Below are 23,997 nucleotides of genomic sequence, written 5' to 3' on the forward strand. Positions count from 1 at the left end.
CAGTGTGCATGATAGTCATCAGATATGATACGATTGCAATTACAGAGATATGGTTGCAGGGTGACCAAAGCTGGGATTTGAACATCCAAGAGTATTCAATATTTAGGAAGAACAAGCAGAAAGGAAAATGAGGTGGGCTGGTGAAGTTAATTAAAGAAATCAGCACAATAGTGAGTTTGTTTGGAAAATCTAGATGTGGTGTGAGTCGAGATGAACTTAAGTAGCAGAAACATTTGGAGGAGAATATTCTTACTGGGTTTGCAGGGGTAGATTTAGAGAGGTTGTTTCCCTTTGTGGGAGAATCCAGGACCGGACGACATAAAAGGTCACCCATTCAAAACCAAGATTAGCAAAAATTTCTTCATTCAGATACAAGTGAATCTGCAAGAATTCTTCATCATAGAAGGCTGTTGAAGTTGGGTTGTTAAGTACATTCAAGGCTGAGAGAGATAGTTTGTAATCAGTAAAGGATTAAGCATTTGAGGGAAAAGGAAGGAAACTGGAGTTGAGGATTATTAGATCAGCCACGATCTCAATGAACATGGAGCAGACAAAATTGGGCTGAATGGCCTATTTATGCTCCTACATTTTATGGCTTTATGGCATGCATGGGTCTTTTTTAAGAGTAGAAGGTTGTGACGTAAGGTACCACAGGGATTGACACAAGTGCCCCAACTATTCATAATATATATGTAATATATCAAATGTATTTTCCCATTTTTCCTAAACAACAAAGTAAATGAGACTGAGAATGGGTGAGGAGGCTGTAAAGAATTTTCAAGATGTTGTACTCAAGTCAAGTGAATGGACATGGCAGGTGCAGTATAATGTGCATTAGAGTGAAGTTGCCCACTTCAATAGGAAAATGGGCAGATTACAATTTAAATAGTGATAACTTGGGAGATATTGAGTTATGAATTTATTTGAGTGTCCTTGAACAGAGTCACTGAAGCAAACAGCTAGGAAAGGAAATAGTAGGTTAGCCTTCATTGCAACAGGGTTTGAGAAGAAGAGTAAGGAAATCTTACTACATGTGTACAAGACTTTGGTGGGAGATCGCTCCTGAAGTACTGTATGCAGTTTTGGTCTCCTTACCCAAGATATTCTTGCCATAGAGGGTGGGCAGCAAAGGTTCATCAGGTTGATTCCTGGGATGAAAGGTTTGTCATGAGGAGAGATTGAGTTGACTGGATCTGTATTAGGCAAAAGTGAGGACTGCAGATGCTGGAAACCAGAGTTTAGATCAGAGTGGTGCTGGAAAAGCACAGCAGGTCAGGCAGCATCCGAGGAGCAGAAAAATCGACATTTTGGGCAAAAGTCCTTCATCAGGATGGATCTGTATTCACCAGAGTTCAGAAGTATCAGAGGAAATCCCATTGAAATATATTTTATTCTGACAGGGCTGGACAGATTGGATATAGGGATGATGTTTTCCCTGGACGGGTGATCCAGAACAAGGGGTCACAGCTTCAGACCATGCATTTGACCATTTGGGACTGAGAAGAGGAGAAATTTCTTCACTCAGATAATGGTCACCATGTGGAAATCCCTAACACAGAAAGTTATGGAGATCAAATCACAGAATATGTTTAAGAAAGAAATGGATATCTAACAGGTAACAATGTCAAAGGAAATGGCATTGAGATAGAAGGTTAGCCATGATCCTGTTGAATGATGTAGCTGCTTCAGTGAATAAAATAGCCCACTCCTGCTCCTAGTTTGTGTTTCTAAATGTTGAGATAGTGTCAAGAAGTAGGATCTTGGTGGGGGAAGGGAGAGTGGAACTAATGACACTGAATTCCAATAGAAATCTAGTTCAGGCCCAAAATCTCCAATACTTTTCTTAAAACAGGGATGCTGAAGATAATTGCATGAGTTTAGAGCAAGTGTTAAAGTAATTACTGTGAAAACTAGGGTTGAAAACTAAAGCATATTCCTTGCCTGTACAATTCAGCTATTCATCATTAACCAGCTGCACTATTCAACAATTATGAATAGGATCCTGAACTCAAAACAAGCTAAACATGACACTACCTGCCCAACTGAGACGACATCGACAATGTTGGTTCATTACTGAGTAGGAGCATTAGCAGTTGACATTTTAAACTGTAAATACTTTACAAACCAGAAATTATTTTCAAGCTGTTTAAGTTTGACTTTAGAAAGAAATGGCAATTCAACAAAACTATAGGTTCAGAAATAAACACGAAAATTTATTTTATAACTAATTTTCTTAATGCACATTACAACTTAGTCACAGTAAGTCTGAGAAACATCCATCTGTTCTCTTATCATTAAAAGTAAAGTAACTTCTTTCATTCTAATGGACTTCCAAAAACAAACATAGCTAGTGTCCTACTGAAGATTAATGATGCAGGGGAATATGCTCAGCCTAACAATACTTATGCAGAAGATAGAAAATGCCAGGATAGAAAGCAAAATGACAGAAAAACAAAGAATAGAGAAGGAATTGTTTGCTGTCTGTCCCAGAAACAGGACAGTATTTCCGACAAAACGTGAAATAATCTTTATCAGGATGGAAAGTCAACAAACATCCAAGAAGTTAACCATTTACAAGTGTATTAATTTTTAAAGCATGAAGGGAAAGGTTCTTTGTGTTCGACAGAGACTGTGCTCACATTTCATTCTAAATCACATTTCATTCTAAATCTTCACTAAGCTTTGAAGTTAGAGGCAGGTGTTCATTCTTGTCAGATGTGAGTGATGCTGAAACAGCCTCTGGTACCACAAAAAGTAAATTTTAGAAAGGTGAAAGATAACAGTCTTATACATATCAAATTACTATGTTAATATGTTGAAACAGAGTGTCTTTGTTTCAGGAATTTTGTATTGTCAAAGCTAGAAAATGAATTATCAGGTTATTCTCGGTTTCACGGAGTCTTTATCCTTAAAGCACAGCTAATTTATTCATGCACGCAGACTCATATTGGTTTCAATCAAGGTTTAATACATTCTTGGGTACTTGTTACTTTTTCATTACATTATTAATATTATAACACACCAGGAAATCCCAGTATCTCCAGTGCAATACTTTTCAGTGTTGCTTTAAGTCGAGTCAAACAGTTCCAAAGTCCACAAATTCTGTTCTCCACAAAACTCTATTTTGCTGAATGTGACAAACTTCGAGGACTAGATTAGATTACTTACACAGTGGGGAAACAGGCCCTTCGGCCCCACTAGTCCACACCAACCTTCTGAAGAGCAACCACCCAGACCCATTCCCCTACATTTACCCATTCACCTAACACTACGGGCAATTCGCCTAACCTGAGCACCTGGAGGAAACCTACACAGACACGGGGAGAAGTGCAAACTCCATACAGACAGTTGCCTGAGGTGGGAATTGAACACGGGTCTCTGGCACTGTGAGGCAGCAGTGCTAACCACTGTGCCACCGTGCTGCCCACAGATGGATCATTCACTTCTACCTGAAGATTGCCATGAATGCTACAGCCTTATCTTTTGTACTTAAGTTCTAAGTTCTTCCATCATTGACGATGGGAATATTTGTGAAATCTCCACCTTCAGTGAGATCTTTATTTGTCAACCACCATTCACGACGGTATTTTGGAGGACTGCAGACCTTAGATCTGATTCATTGATTGGAGAATCATTTGTGGCTTTAAGGTGCTTGACTTACGAAGTAGTCCTATTTGGTAACTTCACCAGGTTGACACCTCATCTTCAGGTATGCCTGATGCTGCTCCTGACATGCCCTCCTGCACTCTCTATTGAACCAGGGTTGATCACTGGCTTGATGGCAATGGTTCAGTGCCACACAACACGATGGAGGCGTTCTCAATGAGAAAGGGGGACTTTGTGTGGTGGTCACTCTTACCAATGCTGTCATGGATTGATACATTTGCAGCCAACAGATTGGTGAGGATGAGATATTTTTCCCTCATCACCTGCTACAGATCCAGTCTAACAAATGTGCCCTTTAGGACTTGATTAGCTCGGTTAATTGTGCTGCTGCTGAGCCAGTCTTGATGGTGGACATTGAAATTTCCATCCAGGGTACATTCTGCGCCATTGCCACACTCAGTCTTTCCTCCAAATGTTGTCCATAGAGATCAGCAGGAGGCTTTTTGCTCATGTTTGACCTGATGTCATGAGACTCTATGATGTCTGAAGTCAATATTGATGACTCCCAGGGCATCTCCCTCCCAAAGTATACCAGTGTTTGTGATTTTTGAGAGGATTTGTAGCTCAGGTTGTGGATCAGGTTCCAAGTTTGCTCATTGAGCTATTGGGTTTGTTCTCAGACGTTTCATCACCATGCTAGGTAACATCATCAGTGAGTCTCTGGTGAGGCGCTGGTGTTCGATCTTGCTTACTTTTTATAGGTCTTGGTTTATTGTGGTGGGTGATATCATTTCAGTTCTATTTCTGAGAGTTTGGTAAATGGGGTCCAAATTGATATGTTTGTTATTGGAGTTCTGGTTTGAATGCTATGCCTCTCGGAATTCCCTCGCTTCTCTTTGTTTAGCCTATCCCAGGATGGATGTGTTGTCCCAGACAAACTGGTGTCCCTCTTTGTTTGTGTGTATGGTCATCTCTTTTGTTGGCTAGTTTCATGTAGGTCTGTCCAATGTAATGTTTGTTGCAGTCCTTGCAGGATATTTTGTATAACCAAAAAGACCTCAGTGCTAGATGAACCAAGGACGCAAACACCTAATAGCACCAACTCCATCAGCAAGGACAGCTTTCTCAAAATATTAGGCCTGCACCTCGCAACCTACTTCACCTTCAATGACAAGATCTACAAATAAATGAATGGGACGCCTATGGGATCACCAATATCAGGAATTATAGCAGAAGCAGTTATGTCAAGGTTAGAACAGCCCTTCCCATGATCTAGGCCAAGCTTTGGGCCCGCTATGTGGATGACTTTGTCATCATGAAATGCAACAAACTAGAAGAAACCCACGAGCACATAAACAAAATCCTTGCCAGTATAAAGTTCACCAAAGAGGAAGAAAACAATAACTGACTCCCCTTCATAGATGTCACAGTCGACTGAAAAGCCAATGGAGAGCTGCAGACCAGTGTCTACAGGAAAGCCACAAACACTGACCAGATACCCAATTACAGGAGCAATCATCCCAACACCCATAAACAGAGCTGCATCAAGACATTATTTAAATGGGCCACAACACACTGCAGAACCCAGGAACTACGAGAAGCTGAGGAAAGACACCTAATCAACCCATTCGGGTACAATAGATACCTGATAAACACCATGCGCCAATTCCCGCACAACAGACCTAAACAGGAAGACACAATATGCCCAGAGACTCTAGCCACCCTATCATACATCATAGATATTTCAGAGATGATGACCAGACTACTCCGGCCCCTAGGCATCCTGGTGGCCCACAAACCTACCACCACACTGAAACAGCTCCTGATGAATTTGCATAGATTGTATAGGATCCCTAAAGTGTGGAAACCAGCCTTCGGCACAACAAGTGCATTCTGACCCTCTGAAGAGTAACCCACCCAGACCCATTTCCCTACCCTATTATTTCTCTACATTTACCCCAACTAATGTATCTAGTGTACACATCCCTGAACACTATGGACAGTTTAGCATGGCCAATTCACCTAACCCGCCCATCTTTGGACTGTGGGAGGAAACCAGAGCACCCGGAGGGAACCCATGCAGATACGGGGCAAATATGCAAACTCCACACAGACTGTCACTCAAGGTTGGAATCGAACCAGGGTCCCCGGTGCTGTGAGACAGCAATGGTTAGCACTGCTTCCTCACAGAGCCAGGGACCTGGGATAGATTCTGGCCTCAGGCGACTGTTTGTGTAGAGGTTGCACACTTGCCCCGTGTCTGCGTGAGTTTCCTCTAGGTGTTCCAATTTCCTCCCACAGTCCAAAGATGTGCAGGTTAGGTGAATTGGCCATGCTAAGTTGTCCATTGTGATCAGGGATATATACGCTAGGTACATTAGTCGGGGTAAATGTAGAGTAATAGTGTCGGGAAATGGATCTGGGTGGGTTACACTTCAGAGGGTCAGTGCGGCCTTGTTGGGCCGAAGGGCTTGTTTCCACACTGTAGGGATTCTATGATTCTATGAATTTAAAGGACCCCATACCCAGAGCCAGCAGAATGAATGTCATATACAAAATACCCTACAAGGACTGCAACAAACATGACATTGGATTGACAGGCAGAAAACTAGCTACCAGGATACGTGAGCACCAATTAACCACCAAAGGACATGATGAACTATCACTGGTTTCCATATACACAGATGAAGAAGGATACCAGTTCGACTGGGGTAATACATCCATCCTGCGACAGGCTAAAGAAAGATATGCACAGGAATTTTGAGAGGCCTGGCATTCAAATCAGAACTCCATTAACAAACATATTGATTTGTACCTCACTTACCAATCTCTCAGAAACAAACTGGAAATGATATCACACACCACAACAAAGCAAGACACATAAATAGCAAGCGGGACAGAACACCAGCTCTTCACCAGAGACTCACCGATGATGTCGGAGAACAAACCCAATAGCTCAGCGAGCAAACTTACAACCCATTTACCATTGTGCCGCCACCTGTGCTGGGTCCGTCCTGCCAATGGGATGGGACATATCCAGGGAGGGTGATGGTAGCACCTGAAAAACACAGTCATACTTACAAACTCCCACCTGACAGATCATGTCTGTTAGTTAAGCAACAGCCTGACATTGTCATAAGGTCTGGGAGAAGTGAGATGAGCAGTTTTCAAGTGGACATTGCACACGGTTATTGTCCCATCTGACTAAAAACTCACTTATTGTAGCTGCTGTTTCAGTCGTTTCTGACAAATGTTTGACTCAGACTTCGGCTTGTCCTTGCAACAGCAATAACTACAGCTGGACCATGAACTGAGTGCTACACAAAGAACAACACAGTGAAGCAGCTAAAATTTACATGTTCTTCCTGGAAGATCTACTGTAAGTGATTTCCTTCACATATTTAAAGACAAAGTAAAACTATCAATATTTATAATCTTTCAGACATCAAACAGGTGCCAATCCTTGAATAGCTTCAGTGTCATGCAAGCGTGTCATATCAAAAATATTTGAATCTAATAAAACATTATAGCAACCATTCAGTGATTTCTAAACCTTACAGTGAATGAAATAGTAGCTACATATGGAATGGATGACTCATTTTCAAGTTCTATAAAATGTGTACACATTATTAACTTATTACATGTTCTGTAATGTCAACATTACAGAAGCCGATGATGCAATTTGTGCTTGTTTCATCATCTTTTGCCAAAAGGAAAAAAGAAGTTGCCTCTATAACTCTAAATAAGGAAAATTAATTACTGCAAAGTGTGAATCACTGATGACAGAAAAACTAAATGACTTGGGATAAGCAAAATAATTATTTTTTTGAGCTTGTGGCCAGAAATTTCAGAGAGTGCTCATTCATATTTCTGACCTAAGGTAGGAAAATAAAATAAAGGTCAATATAACTAAGCAATGTGAATAATCTAAAGCCAAATTAAGTTAATGAAGAGACCTAAAGTTAATGCCTGGCCCAATGCCATTCATTCAACTGGAATATATGTCCTGTAATATGTGGGAACCATTAACCCGAACAGTGTCCTATGACCATGTGCAGGAAGTGCTGCCAGCTGCAGAAACGTACACTCAGATTTCAGGGTTCCAGCAGTTGCTGGAGTCACCATAGCTCATCAACAAGGCTGGGAGTAACATGGGTAGCCCATTGGGAGAGGTGGCCACACTGCAAATTAAGTACCTGGAGTCAAATGAGAATGTGTGACTGCCGCCAGTCTATCAAAACATGTATATAGTGCAGGAGTCCCGTGTGTTCCTATGCACAATTGGTTTTCTATTTGAGGCTAATCAGGGCACTGTTTCCTCAAGGGACTGCAGTCGGAGCCACTTTTGTGCCACTGGGTGACTCTTTAAAAGCTGGTGGGAGTTTTTTGTGCTTAGAGAGAAAGAAAATGGATGTCTGTGAAAAGCAGCTTTAAAGTTTGCAGGTAAAGAGAGCACCTGGATTGAAACATGTTGTGTCGAATGGCCTAGCAGCAGTATTTAATCAAGATAACAGGTTTTAAATTTAGCCAATTTAAATCAGGCCCCGAGTTATCAAAAACCTTATGAATTTAAATCTGATTGTTTTGACAACACAGGACCAATCCTATTGTAAGAAATTGTTATGTCATCACAGGTATAAAAAAAGGGGGCAGTTGAACAGAGCCCCAGAGCTAATTGCCATTCACCAGACCAGGAGCCCTCAGTTCTAGAGAGAGAAAATGGCTTTCACAGTCATGTATTAGAAACAAACCACATATAAAGAAATAACGGTACCAACAATGGAAAAAGGCATTCCTCACAGAAAAATCAGAGGAAGCATTTCTGACAGAAGATTCGATGGAAGAAGGCATGGGACATTCCAGAAGGCACATAACCTGGCTGTGATTTCGAAAGACTAATTTTTTTTTGTTATATGAATAGGACTTATATTTATTGGAACAGCATAATCTTGTTTTATTCAGGAATAGTTAGTAGTTAGAAGGGATATTTGGTTTAATAATAGTTTAGTTAATTTGTTCACTGTTAAAGTTAGACAAATAAATTATTACTTGTTGATTTTTAAAGTGAGGACCAGGGATTTGTTTTATTTAACCAGTAGAAGTTGCTGAAAGCAGATTACTCCACTTCTCACACTCTTCTTACAGATTATAGGGTGAGCTGCTTCTCTTTGGGTGTTTCCGTCTTATTTCTCGGGGGGTGGGGTCAACTTTCATTTTTAAACAACTTTAAGATGAAAGGCATGAAGTTTAGCGAGGTTTAAGGAAAGATATTTTCACCCAGAGGATGGTGGTCTGTATGCACTGTTTAGAAAAGTAGTGGAGGTGGGTAACCTCATGAACTTTAAAAATTACTTGGATGAAAATTTAAAATATCGTAACATTCAAAGTTATGGGCCTTGTGTTGGAAAGTGGGACTAGTGTAAATTTCATATAGTTTTGGTAGCAGAGATGCAATGGGCCAAAGTAATGCATGATTCTACAAATGCAAAGTATACAAGCATAGATTGATACCAGTATGCATTTTGAACTTTTCACAGAATGTCATTGACCACTACAATTCATTGCCACTTTGCGCAGTAACAGTCGGTTTGCTGCAACTGTTCTAAAGGCAATTAAGTGGCTGCTGTTGTTGCATATAAAAACTCCTGGAACTTTATTGATTGCTGTGATTTGATTTGATTTGATTTGATTGTTGTCACATGCTGGGTTGTACTGAGATATAGCAAAAAGTATTGTTTGCATACTCTGCAGGTAAATCATAAGATACAAAAATGCATGAGGTAGCAGAATTAAGCGCAAAATATAGCATTACAGCTGCAGAGAGAGAGAGAGAGAGGTCAACATTAACATTTGAGAGGCTAGTTCAAAATTCTGATAAAACCAGCACACACCATACTCGTTCATGTGTCCAAACTTCTATATCTTCTGCCCATGACAGAGTACAACCCGGGTGGGAGGGGCATTTGGTTATGCTGATTGTTTTCCCAATGCAGTGGGGAAGTATAGATGGAGTCAATGGATGGATGGTTAGTTTGCATGATGAACTAGGCCATGTTCATGACTCTCCTGCACACTGTATTCCAGCTGTAGCCTAACCAAAATTTTAGAACTACAGTTTCTTGCAGTCTTGGGAAGAGCCGTTGCCTTACCACGCTGGGATGCATCCAGGATAGGATACTTTCTATTATGCATCGATAAAAATTGATAAGCTTCTTTGTGAACATGCCGAATTCCCTTAGCCTCCTGAGGAAGTAGAGGCATTGTGCTTTCTTGAGCATCGCATTGATATGGGTGGATGCAGATAGATTGTTTGTGATCATCATTCCTAGGAACTTGATGTTCCAATCGTCTCCATCTCAGTATCACTGATATAGACAGGGGCGTGTGCTCCATTCCACTTCCTGAGGTCAATGAACAGCTCCTTTTTTTTCCTGACATTGATGGAGAAATTATTGCCTTTGCACCATACTGCTAAGCACTCAATCTCTTTCCTGTATTCTGACTCATCGCTGTATGAGATCTGACCTACAACGGTGCTGTCAGCAAACTTGTAAATAGAATTAAAGCAGAAATTGGCCACATAGTCGTGAGTAAAACAAGAGTGTATAACAAGAGTATAACAAGAGTGAATACGCAGCCTTGCAGTGCATCGGTGTTGACGATTATGGTGAAGGAGGTATTGTTGCCTTTCCCGATTCCAGTCTATGGGTCAGGAAGTCAAGGATCCAGTTATAGAAGGGGAGCAGAGACCTAGGTCTTGGAATTTAGAGAAGAGAAGAGTTTATTTGGAATCAAGGTGATGAATGTGAAGCTGTTGTCAATAAATAGGACCCTGACGTAGGTATCCTTGTTTTCCAAATGCTCCAGGAATGACTTTAGGGCCAGGGAGAAGGTGTGTGCTGTGAATCTCTTGTGCTGTTAGGAAAATTGCAAAAAACCAATTCAATCTGATAGGCTGGAGTTGATGTGAGCCATGACTGACATCTCGAAGCACTTGATAATTATGGAGGTCAGAGTCATCGGGTGGTAGTCATTGAGGCATGCTACATGATTTTTCTTTGGCACCAGGATAATTGGGTTTTTTTGAAGGAGGTGAGGACTTCAGATCAAAGTAAGGAGAGGTTAAAGATGTCTGTGATTACTCCCACCAGCTGGTCTGCACAGAATCTCAGTGCACAGCCAGGACTCCATAAGGGCCAGTTGCCTTCTGTGGGTTAACTCTCAAGAAGGCCTATCTGTGGTGGTGATCATGGGTACGGGTGCAGCTGAGTCTGTGGGATAGATGACATTGTTTCATTGACCTTTTGTTCAAAGTGAGCATAGAATGCATTGAGCTCATACTAATGTTCGTGATTCTATTCGACTTCTCTTTGTAACTCATTATGTGATGTAAGCCCTGCCACAAACGATGGGTATCTGTGTGGTTGGTCTGGGTCCCAAGTGGGGTAAAATAGTAGGGCTGGTGGTCACCAAGTAATTTCCTAGAATTCTCCCCTTGGAATTGACTAGGTTTTTTGCTCCTCTCCCTAGATTATTGGCTGCTGGGGTGTGTACAGGACTTGGAGATCTTGGTGCTTAGCTTCACATGATAGTTGGAAAAGACTGCTCCATTGAGCCTATCAGTTCATCATGGGTGATTCTATGGGTGAATCTATGAGCAAGAAAGAAATAGCAAGACATCTCGATAGAGATTGTACCATTGGGTAGACACAGCATTGTTCATGAAAGGCAGGTCATGCTTAACTAATCTACTGGAATTCTATGAAGACATTACAAGCACGGTGGACAACGAGAACCCAATAGATGTGATGTATCTAGGTTTCCAAAACGCATTTGACAAAGTGCTGCACAAAAGGCTGCTACATAAGATAAAGATGCAAGGCATTATGGGCAATGTATTAGCATGGATAGAGGACTCGTTAACTAACAGGAAGCAAAGAGTGGGGATAAATAAGTGCTTCTCTGGTTGGCAATTAGTGACTAGTGATGTACCTCAGGAATCAATATTGGGACCGCAATTATTCGAAATTTACATAGATAATTTGGAGTTGGGGACCACATATTGCTTTTCGAAGTTTGCGGATGACACAAAGAGTGGTAGAACAAAGTGTGCAGAGGACTGTGAAACTTTGCAGAGGGACATAGGTAGTTTAAGTGAGTCGGCAAAGGTCTGGCAGATGGAGTGCAATGTTAATAAATGAGAAGTCATCCATTTTGGTAGGAATAACAGTAAAACGGACTATTATTTGAATGGTAAAAAATTGCAGTGTGAAGATATACAGAGGGACCTGGGTGTCCTTGTGCATGAATCACTAATGGTTGGTTTGCAGATACAACCGTAATTAAGAAGGCAAATGGAATTTTGTCTTTCATTGCTAAAGTTTAAAAGTAGAGAGGTTATGTTGCAGCTGTATTGGTGCTGGTGAGGTCACACCTGGAGTATTGCGTGCAATTTCTCCTTACTTGAGAAAGGATGTACTGGCACTGGAGGGGATGCAGAGGGGTTGACTAGGTTGATTCTGGAGTTGAGAGAGTTTGTTTATAAGGAGACACTGAGTTGACTGGGATTATATTCATTGGAATTTAGAAGAATGAAAGGGGACCTTATAGAAACATATAAAATTATGAAGGGAGGAGATAAGGTAGAAGTAGAGAGAATGTTTCCACTGGCAGGTGAAACTAGGTCAAGAGGGCAAAGCCTCAAAATTAGGGGAGCAGACTTAGAACTGAATTGAAAAGGAACTTCTTCACCCAGAGGTTTGTGAAGCTATGGAATTCCCTGCCCAGTGAAGTGCTTGAGGCTTCCTCATTGAATGCTTTGAAAGCTAAGATAGATAATTTTTTTGAACAGTAAAGGAATTAAGGGTTATGGTGAAAGGGTGGATAAGTGGAGCTGAGGCCATGAAAAGATCAGCCATGATTTTGTTGAATGGTAGAGCAGGCCAGATGGCCTACTCTGGCTCCTGGTTCTTATGTTCTTATGTTCTTATGTTCTTGTGGATGAGTACAGGTCAGGTAAGAAACCAAGCTGTAAGGCTAGTTAAATGATTTGCCAGCATCCACTAGCTTCTGCTGTGAATCAAAGTCAAACAAACAGTCTCATGCTCATCTTAACATCAGTAGCAGATCATCAAACACTAACTTTACACTTACATTATATTAAGTTGATTTGACTTGCAAGTCTCATTTCAAGTTAATCCAATGCATATGCAAGTCAAAATATCAAATAGCAACAATACTTTATGTTCAATTCATGACTTTTTAAACAAAATATAGTTAAGCAAGTCTCTTCTAGGCGCATTTCCACTCCAATGCATTATATTGTGTCAGGACTTTGAATGTATCTCTTCTCCTGTTGGAGCAATACCATGAGGAGACACGAGCTGATAAATACACTCCCATTAACTGCACATTTCATTCATGCTTATCTTCCTGTCCTACCGTTCATCACAAACACAATGCCAAGCATTCTTGACCTGGAAATCAGTTAAGATCCAGAAGTTGCAACTTTGAATGTGGGCACTGGCAAAAGGCAGGCAGACATACACCACAATGGGAAAGTCAGCCTTTAGATGTAGTCAATCCACTTCACATCTCCAAATTTTAAGGTTGTGTCTACCACCCCAGATTTTTGCATGGGCTCTGGAATGACCCAAATGCATCCAGCCCATATGGAACTCTGTCTAGAAACTTTGTTTTCCCACCTAGGGGTTGGCCTCCCTGCACATTTGGTGAGCCACAAAAGGTGTGTGTGTGGAGCACAGGTGGGGTAGTAGCTGATCGAAAGATCCACTATATTTCTCCAACACTATACTGCAACTCTGAATTCAGTTTAAAGCAAACCTTCCAAAAAGCTTCCCACCCCCCACGCCTTAAGATTGTCCATCTCACTCCCATGCTCCTCTCTAATCCCATGCTCCTCATTTCAACTCATACTGGGCTCACTGGATGAGTACAATCGGAATTATTTTAAACCACTAGAATTAAATTCAATGTTTAAAAACCTGATAAAACTGTGATTTAAACGCAACTATCAGCAGGAGGTTTCCTTGCCCATGTTTAACTCCCTCCTGGCTGTATATCACAGTGCAGGGAGTTCTGCTGGGTCTGTCCAGCGGGTGAGACAGGACATATCTGAGGATGGTGATGGTGATGTCCTGGACATTGTGTGTTAAGTATGATTTTGTGAGTATGACAATGTCAGGCTGTTGCTTGACTAGTCTGGGAGACAGCTCTCCCAGTTTTGACAATGGCCCCCAGATGTTAGGAAGGAGGACTGTGCAGAGTTGTTCGGGCTGTGTCTACCATTGCTGTTTCTGGTGCCTTGGGAAATGCCATGTGGTCTGCTCGGTTTATTCCTTTTTTTAAATCAGACTTTTTAGTGATTGCTTACATCTGAGTGCCTTGTTCAGACATTTCAGAGGGCAGTTAAGAGTCAAACACATTGCTGAGTCTGTAGGCACATGTAGGCCAGACCAGATAAGGCTGTCCAATTCCTTCCCTAAAGAACAAGTGAACAAGATGAATTTTTACAATAATCAACTGTTAAGTGGTCATGAGACTCTCAACTCCAGATTTTTACTGAAATTAAATTCCATCATTTGTCATGTGGGATTTGAACCTGGTTTCCCGAGTGAAGGTCTAACAATAATATCCCAGAGGCAACTCTTTATCTGGTTGTAAATAGTTGAAGTCACTGCTGCTTACTGCATTTAGCACCTTTCTCCAGTGTTGTAAAACTTATTTCCATGATGTAAGCATCACTGGCAAAGCCAACCAGCCTGGAGAAGGTGGTAGTGAACTGCCTTCTTGAACTGCTGCAATGCATTTGGTGTAGGGATGCCCACTGCAATATTGGCTAGTTCCAGGATTCTGAACCAGCAACAGTGAAGAATAGTGAGAAAGCTCCATGTCAGACTAGGGCTACAGTTAATGCACGAGTCAGTGTTGTTATGATGACAGGTTTCCTTTCTTCATTGGGTTGTACTGAGAGTTAGACAGATTTTAATCAATTACATATACCGACTTGCAAATCTAGATAAGGCCAGTCCTCCTTCAAGACTCCTCTGCCATTTGAAAAGATCATTACTGATTTGAATTTGCTGCCAGGTCACAAATGCAGATGCAATTTCACAATTTTCTCATAATCAAGATTAGTCCATCCCCATACCTAGTCATACCAGGCACACTCCACAACAGCCAACAATGTACATGGGAATAGACTGGTTCAGAGATATTTGGTGAGGCAACAAGTGAAACCAGCTTCTGTATTGAGATATTTAACAATTTCATTCTGACCACTATTGGCTAAAATCTCTATTTAAGGAGATATCATTAATATTCAAATTGAAAGAACCTGAGGTACAGGTCCAATATCATCATCATGTTGAGGTGGATTCAGCTTCTCTCCCTGTCCATCCAGCATTAACAGTGCCTCAGACTTCTCAGATGTGGAACCATTTATCTTCGGTGACTAAGTTGGACCTTCCTCTTTGTCACTGGAATTCAGCTCCTCACAAACAGTGACCTCACTCTCATCGCAATGAAGCTCATTCAACAAATCTTCATTACAGAAAGGTACCTGGTCTATAATCATTTTGAAGATTCCTTGGGAGACCACATGACACAAAACTCAATCTTTGGTTTTGGCGACTGCCACGTTTCTTGCCATATTCCATGTCATTCAGGCCTCTATAAGATTCCACCTTTTGTCACCTTTTATCTTTGAATAATAATTACTACTAACAATTCTACTTATCCCTCCACAGTCCCAATACCTATTTTCTCTGAAAAGTGAAACTAAATACTTCTGCCTTTTCCTCACTTTATAATATAACTTTGTCTTTCCCATTACTCAGCTCAATGGACACTTAGCATAAGGAAAGTTTTTTTTTTAAACTATCCTTCGTTCTTTTCTTAATTTTTATTCTTACCTTATACGAGCCTTTTTAATCTCTCATTACCTATTCCCTTGTATCTTTTAAAATACAATAAATGATAAAACAAACACATGATTATTAAATTGGCATTATGAAAGATTTGCCATTTATATTTAAAGTCAGTAGTCCTCAAAGCCTGTGAGATTTAGATAGAAGTATCTGGATGCATTAAAAGTAACTTCTCTTTTCAAATTGCAGGACAGCAGAAAGTTCAAGTAAACCTAACATATGGCATATTTTCCCAAAACATTACCAGCCTCAATGACTTCATTGAGCAGAATAGACAAACTGAAGGAAACTCAACAGGAGGCTCAATCCAGAAAATGAGAATAAGCAAAGAAAATAAAGTTTCTGTTACTTTAAAGTGGACATATGCCATGCAGACTGAGTTGAGCAGGTTCTACTAATGTCTGCCAGTTGTGATGAAGACCATGACTTCAGGTTGATCATGTGCTGATTCAAGATCAGACAAACTCTTTTGGAGAGGAGCTGAAATTCCCTTGAAGAACACAGGAGCAGGAGTAAGCAACTCAGTCCATGATTCTGGATTAATGGTGCTGGAAGAGCACAGCAGTTCAGGCAGCATCCGAGGAGCAGTAAAATCGACGTTTTGGGCAAAAGCCTTTTTACTCAGTCCATGAGCCTGGTCTGCCATTCAATGAAATTATGGTTGATCTGTGGCTCAATTCCAGCTACCTACCTTTGGCCCAAACTCCTTAAGACACCATTTGAAGGACTTGGTAACTCAGTATGATCTTTAAAATCTGAATGAACTGCTGAGTTAATTTGTAAGATCAGTCTTAGTTGTATCTGCCATCTAATGTGCAATGAAGAGCTTAAATTCCATGCAATTTGCTTGTTTTATTAATTCATGTCAAATCTGAGTGTTGGCAAATAGGATAGATACCATTTTGCAGTTGTAGATCCTTCAAAGCTTGGTTGATGATCTCAGCTGTTTAATATAGAGAGGCTGAAATTGAGGCTAGGTCCAACTGCTGAGAATAGCCAAACATAGAATCAAATTAAAAACTAAGTAATTAAAATAGAGGTCCAGGGTCATTATGTGTGGTAACTGCATGATGGACAGACCTTATTGTGGTTCACAGTGACTACATCTGTAGTAAGTGTTGCTTTCTTCTGGAGCTCTAGCTCAGAATTGATGAGATGGAGCCTGAGCTTTAAACACTGTGACACATCAGGAGTGGGGGAGTTACCAGGATGCTAGGTTTCAGGAGGCAGTAACACCCATTAAATTAACTACCTTTAATTCAATCAGTGGTCAGAGACAGGAAGATATAACTATGATTGAGGCTGGGAGATGGATCCAGGAGGTGGTGCGGAAGGAGCCTTAGCCCTTGAGCATGTCTAACAGGTTTGAGATTCTTGCCTCCTATGCGGACGAGAGTGGGGGCTGTAGGGAGAATGAGCAAATTGACCATAAAACTGTGGTATAAGGAGCCATTCAAGAGCAGGGAGAAAAGAGAGATGTAGTTGTAATCGGGGGTTGTATAGTCAGAGGAATAGACTCTGTTCACTGTGACCAGGATTGAGAGTCTTGAAGGCTATGTTGTCTGGCTGCTGCCCAGGTTCAGGATAACTCCTGAGGGCTGCAGAGGAACTTGGAATGGGAGACGAAAGATCCAGTTATCATGGTCCATGTAGGTACCAACGGTGTAAGTAGAAAGAAGTTCTACTGAGGGAATATACACAACCAGGGGCTAAATTAAAAAGCAGAATCAAACGGTAATAATATCCACATTATTGCCTGAGCCATAAGCATATTGCCACCAAGATTAAAGAGGTAAATACGTGGTTCGAAGATTGGTGTGTGATTGGTTTGAGTCATGGGGCATTGGCACCAGTATTAGGGGAAGAAGGAAGCTGTTCCAATAGGATGGGCTCCAACTGAATCATGGTGGGACCAGAGTCCCGGTGAATCACATAACGAGGGCTGTGGATGGAGGGAGATTTCAGTTCAATTGCATGGAAAATTATGGACAAAGTTAAGGGTGGAGAGAATTGTTCAGCAGGGGTTATTAAAGTTTCTAGAACAAGTAATAGGACATAATATGGAAAAAGTCAAGAATCTAAACATGCACAGAAGATAAGGGAACAACTATGAGAAGGGGGGCAATCAACAAAGAACTGAAAGCTAAGTGAGTTTGTAGCGCAGATTGAAATTGGAAGGTATGATGTTGTGGGTAGCATAGATGGTGCAAAAGGAGATTATGATTGAGAACTAAAGATCCAAGGACAGACTTCCTATCGAATGGACAGGCAGATGAGCATAAGGGCCATACTTGTTAGTAAAATATGAGTTAAATCATAACAAAAAGTAATTACAGAGTCAGAAGGTGTAGATTTTGTGTACGTTGAGTTGAGGAACTGCAAAGGGTAAACAATCCTGATACAGTTCTGAAGAAGCCCCACTGGACCCCAAAATGTTAACTCTGAATTCTCTTCACAGATGCTGCCAGACCGCTGAGCTTTTCCAGCAACTTCAGGATGTTGGGGAGAAAGTAAATCTGGAGATAGATTCGGCATATAAGAAAGGCACTATTATAATAACCACACAGGACTTAAATATGCAGGTGGACCGGGAAAATCAGGTTGGTAGCAGATCTCAAGAAAAGTAACTTGTGAATGTCTGGAGATGGTTTTTTGGAGCAGTTGTGGTAGAGCCCACTCTTCCAGAGAGAAGCTGAAATTCCTTATGAAGAACACAGGAGCAGGAGTAGGCCACTCAGTCCGTGGGTCTGGTCTGCCATTCAATAAGATCATGGCTAATCTATGGCTTAATTCCAGATACCTGCCTTTGGCCCAAATCCCTTAAGACACAAGCCAACAGATTATTCTAGATTGGCTGATGTACAATGAGGCTGACTTGATTAGGGAACCTAAGGCGAAAGAACGCTGGGGGTTGCAGGGAGGGTGAGGTAGTGACAATAATATGATAGAATTCACTCTGTTGGAATCAGATGTAACATGATATTACAACTGAGTAAAGGTCATCTACTAAGACATGAGGGAGGAGCTGGCCAGAGTTGACTGGATAGAAAACCTAGCAGAAAAGATGGAGGAGCAGGATTTTCAAGGGTTAATTTGGCAGGCACAGCAGAAATTCATCCAAAGGAAGAAGAAACATACTAAGGGGAGGATGAGGTAAACATGACTGACAAGGGAAGTCAGTGACAGCATAAAAGCAAAAGAAAAAGTGTACAATATGATGAAGATAAGTGGGAAGCCTTTAAAAGCCAGCAGGGGATAACTAAAATAGCAATGGGTGGGGGGGGGGAAAGGGAAGAAGATGAAATGAGTATAAGATATCTAGTAATATAAAAAGAAGATTGCAAGAGTTTTCTTTAGGTATCTAAAGAGTAAGAGAGGCAAGAGTGGACATTGGATTGCTGGAAAATGAGGCTAGAGAAGTAATAATGGGGAACAAAAATGTGGTGGAGGAACTGAATCAGTTTCTGAATCAGAAGACACATGGAACATATGGGAACTTCAAGAGAGTTGGGGGCAGAGGTGAATGTAATGGCCATCACTAAGGAGTGGATGCTGGATAAGTAGAAAGGTCTGAAGATGGATGAGTCATATAGACTACACTGCAGGCTTCTGAAGGAGACAGCTGAGGATATTGTATAATCATTGGTGGTGATATTTCAGGAATCACTGGTGTCTGAAGACTGGAAAATGCCTAATGTAACACCCCTACTTAAGAAGAGAGGGAAGCAGAAGACAGGAAACTTTAGGCCAATTAGCCTGACCTCGTTTATTAGGAAGATGTTAGAATTCATTATTAAGGATGAGATTGCGAAGTACTTGGTCTTATGGGGAGTCAAAACCAAGGCGTATAATCTCAAGATCAGGGATAAGCCACCTAAAAACATTGTGGCAACTCTTTGGAATTCTTTACCCCAGAGGGCTGTGGAGATGTAGAAGCTCAATCATTGAGCAGGTCTATACAATAGGTTTCTGGAGTCTAATGACATCAAGAGATATGGAGACAGTGTTGGAAAGTGGCATTGAGGTAGACAATCAGCCATGTTCTAATTAAATGGCAGAACACATTCAAAAGGCTGTATGGCCTGCTCCTGTTTCAATTTCCTGAATAACATTCTATATAACATAGAATAAACACAATATCTCAATAGTACGAACAGTCACAGAGAAAGCAAACCAAACCAGTGAACATAATTATCAACCACCAGATTACTGTAAGACCAGTTTGCCTTGAATGCTATTATTTGAGACTGTACACCCCTTTGACACAGTAGAAAAATTGTCTGTTGAACACCTCACTACTTCCTCTTGACTGGCAATAATCTGTGCTTTCAGTTCTTAACATCAAGTGAGAATGATAAAATTGACATTGACAAAGGAGTATGTTAAAAATATATATCACAGATAGAAGTAGTTACAAGTCACCAACATATTTCGTTACCCTTTCAACATTTATACAGAGCTCTATATACATTTTCTTTTCTCATCCCTCCCCCCATTCTTTCCTTGAACTCACATAATTTTCTGCTTTCTGCAATGACTAACCTAGTTAAAACCGCCAGCAGATTCCAGTTTTTTTCAAAATCAACACAGAAATCAAATTAATCAAATGTAAATTTACAGGAGAAAATTCCCATAATCTCAAGAAATTGTCTCATTGTATAACAATGAATTTAAATGTACCAAAAAGCAAGGTAGGAATACAGAGTCGAGAGTGTGGGGCTGGAAAAGCACAGCAGGTCAGGCAGCATTCAAGGAACAGGAGAATCGACATTTCGTATGCCCAAAACATCGATTCTCCTGCTCCTCAGATGCTGCCTGACCTGCTGTACTTTTTAAGCCCCACACTCTCGACTCTGACCTCCAGCATTTGTAGCTCTTATTTCTTCCAAGGTAGGAATATAGTCAACTATATCATAAAGAAACACAATATTATAATTTTTTTTCCTCTACTTAAATAGAAATGTTTGCTCATTAAACAAAATGAAAAAACAGAATTATATCTGGAAGGACATGTTCTTGAAATTTATGTTCCTGACATTTCGCCTCATTTTACAAAGAACTGGGCATTAAAGTGCCCAAATGGCATCCATCCTAGATTTCTAGATCAATCCTTATTACTGGAAACTGTGGGCATTGTAAATTAGATACTATACAGTAACCTGCACACTATGTTTTTCAATTCATTCTCTGATTGATCTCCTTTTTCTGGTACAAGTATATTTCTCATTGTAATGCTGACAAACAATTTCTCATTCTTTTTGCCACACAAATTAAATGCTGATTATTTTATTCCAATGGGAGAAAACAAATTGCTGACTAGTATTGATTGAATGTTTTCTCTTTTCAAAATATTGCTCTTGTAATTGTCCATGCTCATCCAAGTTGAAACAAATTAAGTCAATAAACCAATGTTGCACTTTCTGGTATAGTATTGTAACATTGTAAAAGAATTTCTAGACCACACCAAATAATTCCTAATCAACTCAATTCTCAAATGATGCAATATTGATTGCAAATATTAGTAAGTGGCACAAAATAGCACTTTGTTTTAACTGGTGTCCAGAGTCACTGCAAAAATCTTACACCAGCTGAAACAACGAAGTCTGTATTAAGGCTACTGGAGAATGTGAAATCTAAAGCATTGGTGTTGAACATTGTCATCATCATAGTAAGTCTGTTATCATATTTATTGTCCGTTGCCTGGAGAAGACATGAGTGAGATCAACTAGCTTGGTCATATCTCAGATCAATTACTTGTTTACACTCCAATACTTTGATCATGTTAATATATTTGCATAAACTCCACTGCCAAAAGGATAGTTATTTTTTATATGTACCTATGTTTTAACAGTAATTGGAAAGGTTACCACACAATCAATTCAGTGCTAAGTACTAAAGTATAGTAATCATCTAGTGGTTCTTACTGCAATGTTGACAGTGTCAATGTAACTCATGGAGATATAATTGTTGTCAATCACTGCACACTTTGGGAAGCAACACAAAGGAGTGAAACATCAGTAACTTAGTGCCCAGTATGGACTCTGGTCAAGGCCAATTGGTATCAAAACTTCTTTTGATTTCAAGTCCTTGTCTTTGGATGTAACATTTGTACACAACAGTTTTATCCCAAACCCAGATCGCAAATGAATGAAAAGATAACATGACATTGGTTTAAATCCAAGTTCAGCAAACCTGGCATAGCGTGCTTAAATACATAGACGACTGTTACAAAAACTGTTAACCATCAGCATAGGGAATACAGAAGGAAATAACAACAACATAAATCAAACTGTATGCATTCACATGTCGGTGTAAATCAGCAGGTGCCTTAATGGCTGTGCTCGGGGTCAACTTACTTTGATTCCTTGTTGTTGGGTAGTTAGGGTGAGCTTGGTCTCGTCTAAAAGCAAAACTTCGCAATAAAATTCTTCCTGCGCAGCACAGAAGCAACCCATCGCTGCATGTAGAGCGAGGAGATAGTTACGATAGACGTGAAGTCAAATAACAGCCCAGTTTCAGCGAAATATTGTCCAGCTTGAACTCCAGTTAGTCAAGTACATGGGCTGATGCCATTCCACAGTTCCAGTTACACGGAGCGTGATAAATCAAACTGTATCAGCTGGTCATATGAATCTCCGCCTCCTGAACCCATTTTTTTCTCCCCCCGGACGAAATCGCCACTGAGATATAGAATGGAAACTGTTACATCCTTGAAATAAAATGTAATTCGAAATATCCCCTGATCAGTTTCGGCGAGTTGGTTGTTGGAGGTGGAATCTGGGAGAGGAACAATAGAGACAGAATTTCAATAATACTACACGTAACAACTCGTTCTTTAGTACTATTGAGCTTTCATAAATAATATTAAATCCAAAATAAATTTTCATCCCTGTAATTAGTTCGAAACTGTGGAAAAGTGAACAGTTACTTTTAAATTCATGACTCCCCAGGCTCCTTTCATTGAAATGAAGCGTCTGCTCAAATGAAAAAGACTGCAGCTAAATAGGTGAGAGCCATACTCACCAACAGTTAATGGACTAATCGCTGGTTCTAACCTATTATGGGATGTGCATGATACTCTGGTACGGGTTAGGTGTACTCCTCACAGACCTGACTCTAACCCAGGCGTCCCACACATTGAGGATCTGTGATCTCTCAAACACTGAGCTGCATTCTTTACGACCTCGTCTTTTACTTTCTTCAGTCCAAATGCAGTGTTACACATACAAGCAGCGAGGGGAGAAGCCGTTGATCGGTAACACCATCACTGGGTGTGAAGCCCGAAGCTGCGAACCTCCCACTGTCTGGATCAGACTGGGTTACACGGCTCCCTTTCCTCTCTCTCTCTCTCTCTCGTTATGTGTGACAGTTCCCGTCTCTCTCTCTCTCTCTCTCTCTGGGTCACACAGCTCCCCTCTTTCTCAATGGAACGGTGTAGCGCAGTCTTTTTTCTGAATTACTCTCTGTGGGTTACACAACTCTCTATTTTCCAGTGTCTGTGATTAAAGCTTCTCTCTCTCTCTCGCTCGTTCAATGAATTATAGTTTCTCTTCCTATCTCTCGGTTGCACAGCTCATCTTTCGGTTCCACAGCTCCTCTCCCTCCCTCCGGGTCACAAAAGGTCCTGTCTCTCTCTCTCTCTCTCTTTATGCTTTACAAAGGTTCTCTCTCTCTGTGTCTGGGTTACACTGTTCCTTTCTCTCACTTTTCACATGTTTACAGATGATCTATTCCTTCCCTCTCTGGACCGATCCCGCTTACCGGAGCCTGTCGTCTCGCTCTTCCTGTTCCTGCCCCAGGCCGCCGTTTTCTCTGCTCCCGACACCGGCTTTAAGCTCCGGTGCTGCTCCGGTAACCGAGGAGACGCCGCCGCCCGTTCACCAGAGCGTGCGCGCTCCCGCCCCCCTCCTTGCAGCCTGGAACTTGTAGTCTCAGTTGGACAAAAGGTTTCCTAGCAGTCATCAATTATCAGTCCATTATTATCTTAACGTTGAGTTTATAAGTAACCAAGGAGTAGTCCCCTTAGTTCTTCAATACTAATTCAAGGAAAGCTGCCTCCAGTTTGAAACTGTGGTCCAATGTTTTACATTTTCACTGACCCCATTCCCAGAAACCATCAAATTCTGCTTGATCTGAAGCGGGATTTTCTTAATATGTCGAGTTTGAGACCTTCTTTCTTCCCACCTTAAAAAGAAGCAGCAAGTAATAAGCAACAGTTCAGCATGTCTCATTATCAAGATATATGGGTTTTGTAACATAACCTGCCAATTTAATTTATATTCAGCGTTGCTTCTCTGTAGTGGACAAAATTAGACATATTCGCTTCAATACTGGAACGGCAGAATCGAAATTTGCAAAATTAACAACAAAATCGTTGATGCATTTCTAGAGATTCCGGATATATTGTACCTAACATACTGAACTTTTACATTAAACTATCATT

The 23,997-nt window shown here is 40.8% G+C and overlaps 1 protein-coding gene across 2 annotated transcripts in view; it reads right to left on the reverse strand.

The window, feature by feature from the left end:
• epb41l4a (erythrocyte membrane protein band 4.1 like 4A) overlaps positions 1-23,402 on the reverse strand; it is a 304,833-nt gene extending 281,431 nt beyond the window's left edge. For both annotated transcript variants that reach the window (XM_060844451.1, XM_060844444.1), the window contains exons 1-2: positions 23,316-23,402; positions 21,911-22,331 (exon numbers count right to left, since the gene is read on the reverse strand). In XM_060844451.1, the coding sequence (XP_060700434.1) occupies positions 21,911-22,009 (99 nt within the window). In that variant the 5' untranslated portion in view covers positions 22,010-22,331; positions 23,316-23,402. The remainder of the gene's footprint in view (positions 1-21,910; positions 22,332-23,315) is intronic.
• Between the last annotated feature and the right edge of the window lie 595 nt (positions 23,403-23,997).

This window comes from Hemiscyllium ocellatum, chromosome 2, assembly GCF_020745735.1.
Source record: "Hemiscyllium ocellatum isolate sHemOce1 chromosome 2, sHemOce1.pat.X.cur, whole genome shotgun sequence".
Taxonomy (NCBI): domain Eukaryota; kingdom Metazoa; phylum Chordata; class Chondrichthyes; order Orectolobiformes; family Hemiscylliidae; genus Hemiscyllium; species Hemiscyllium ocellatum.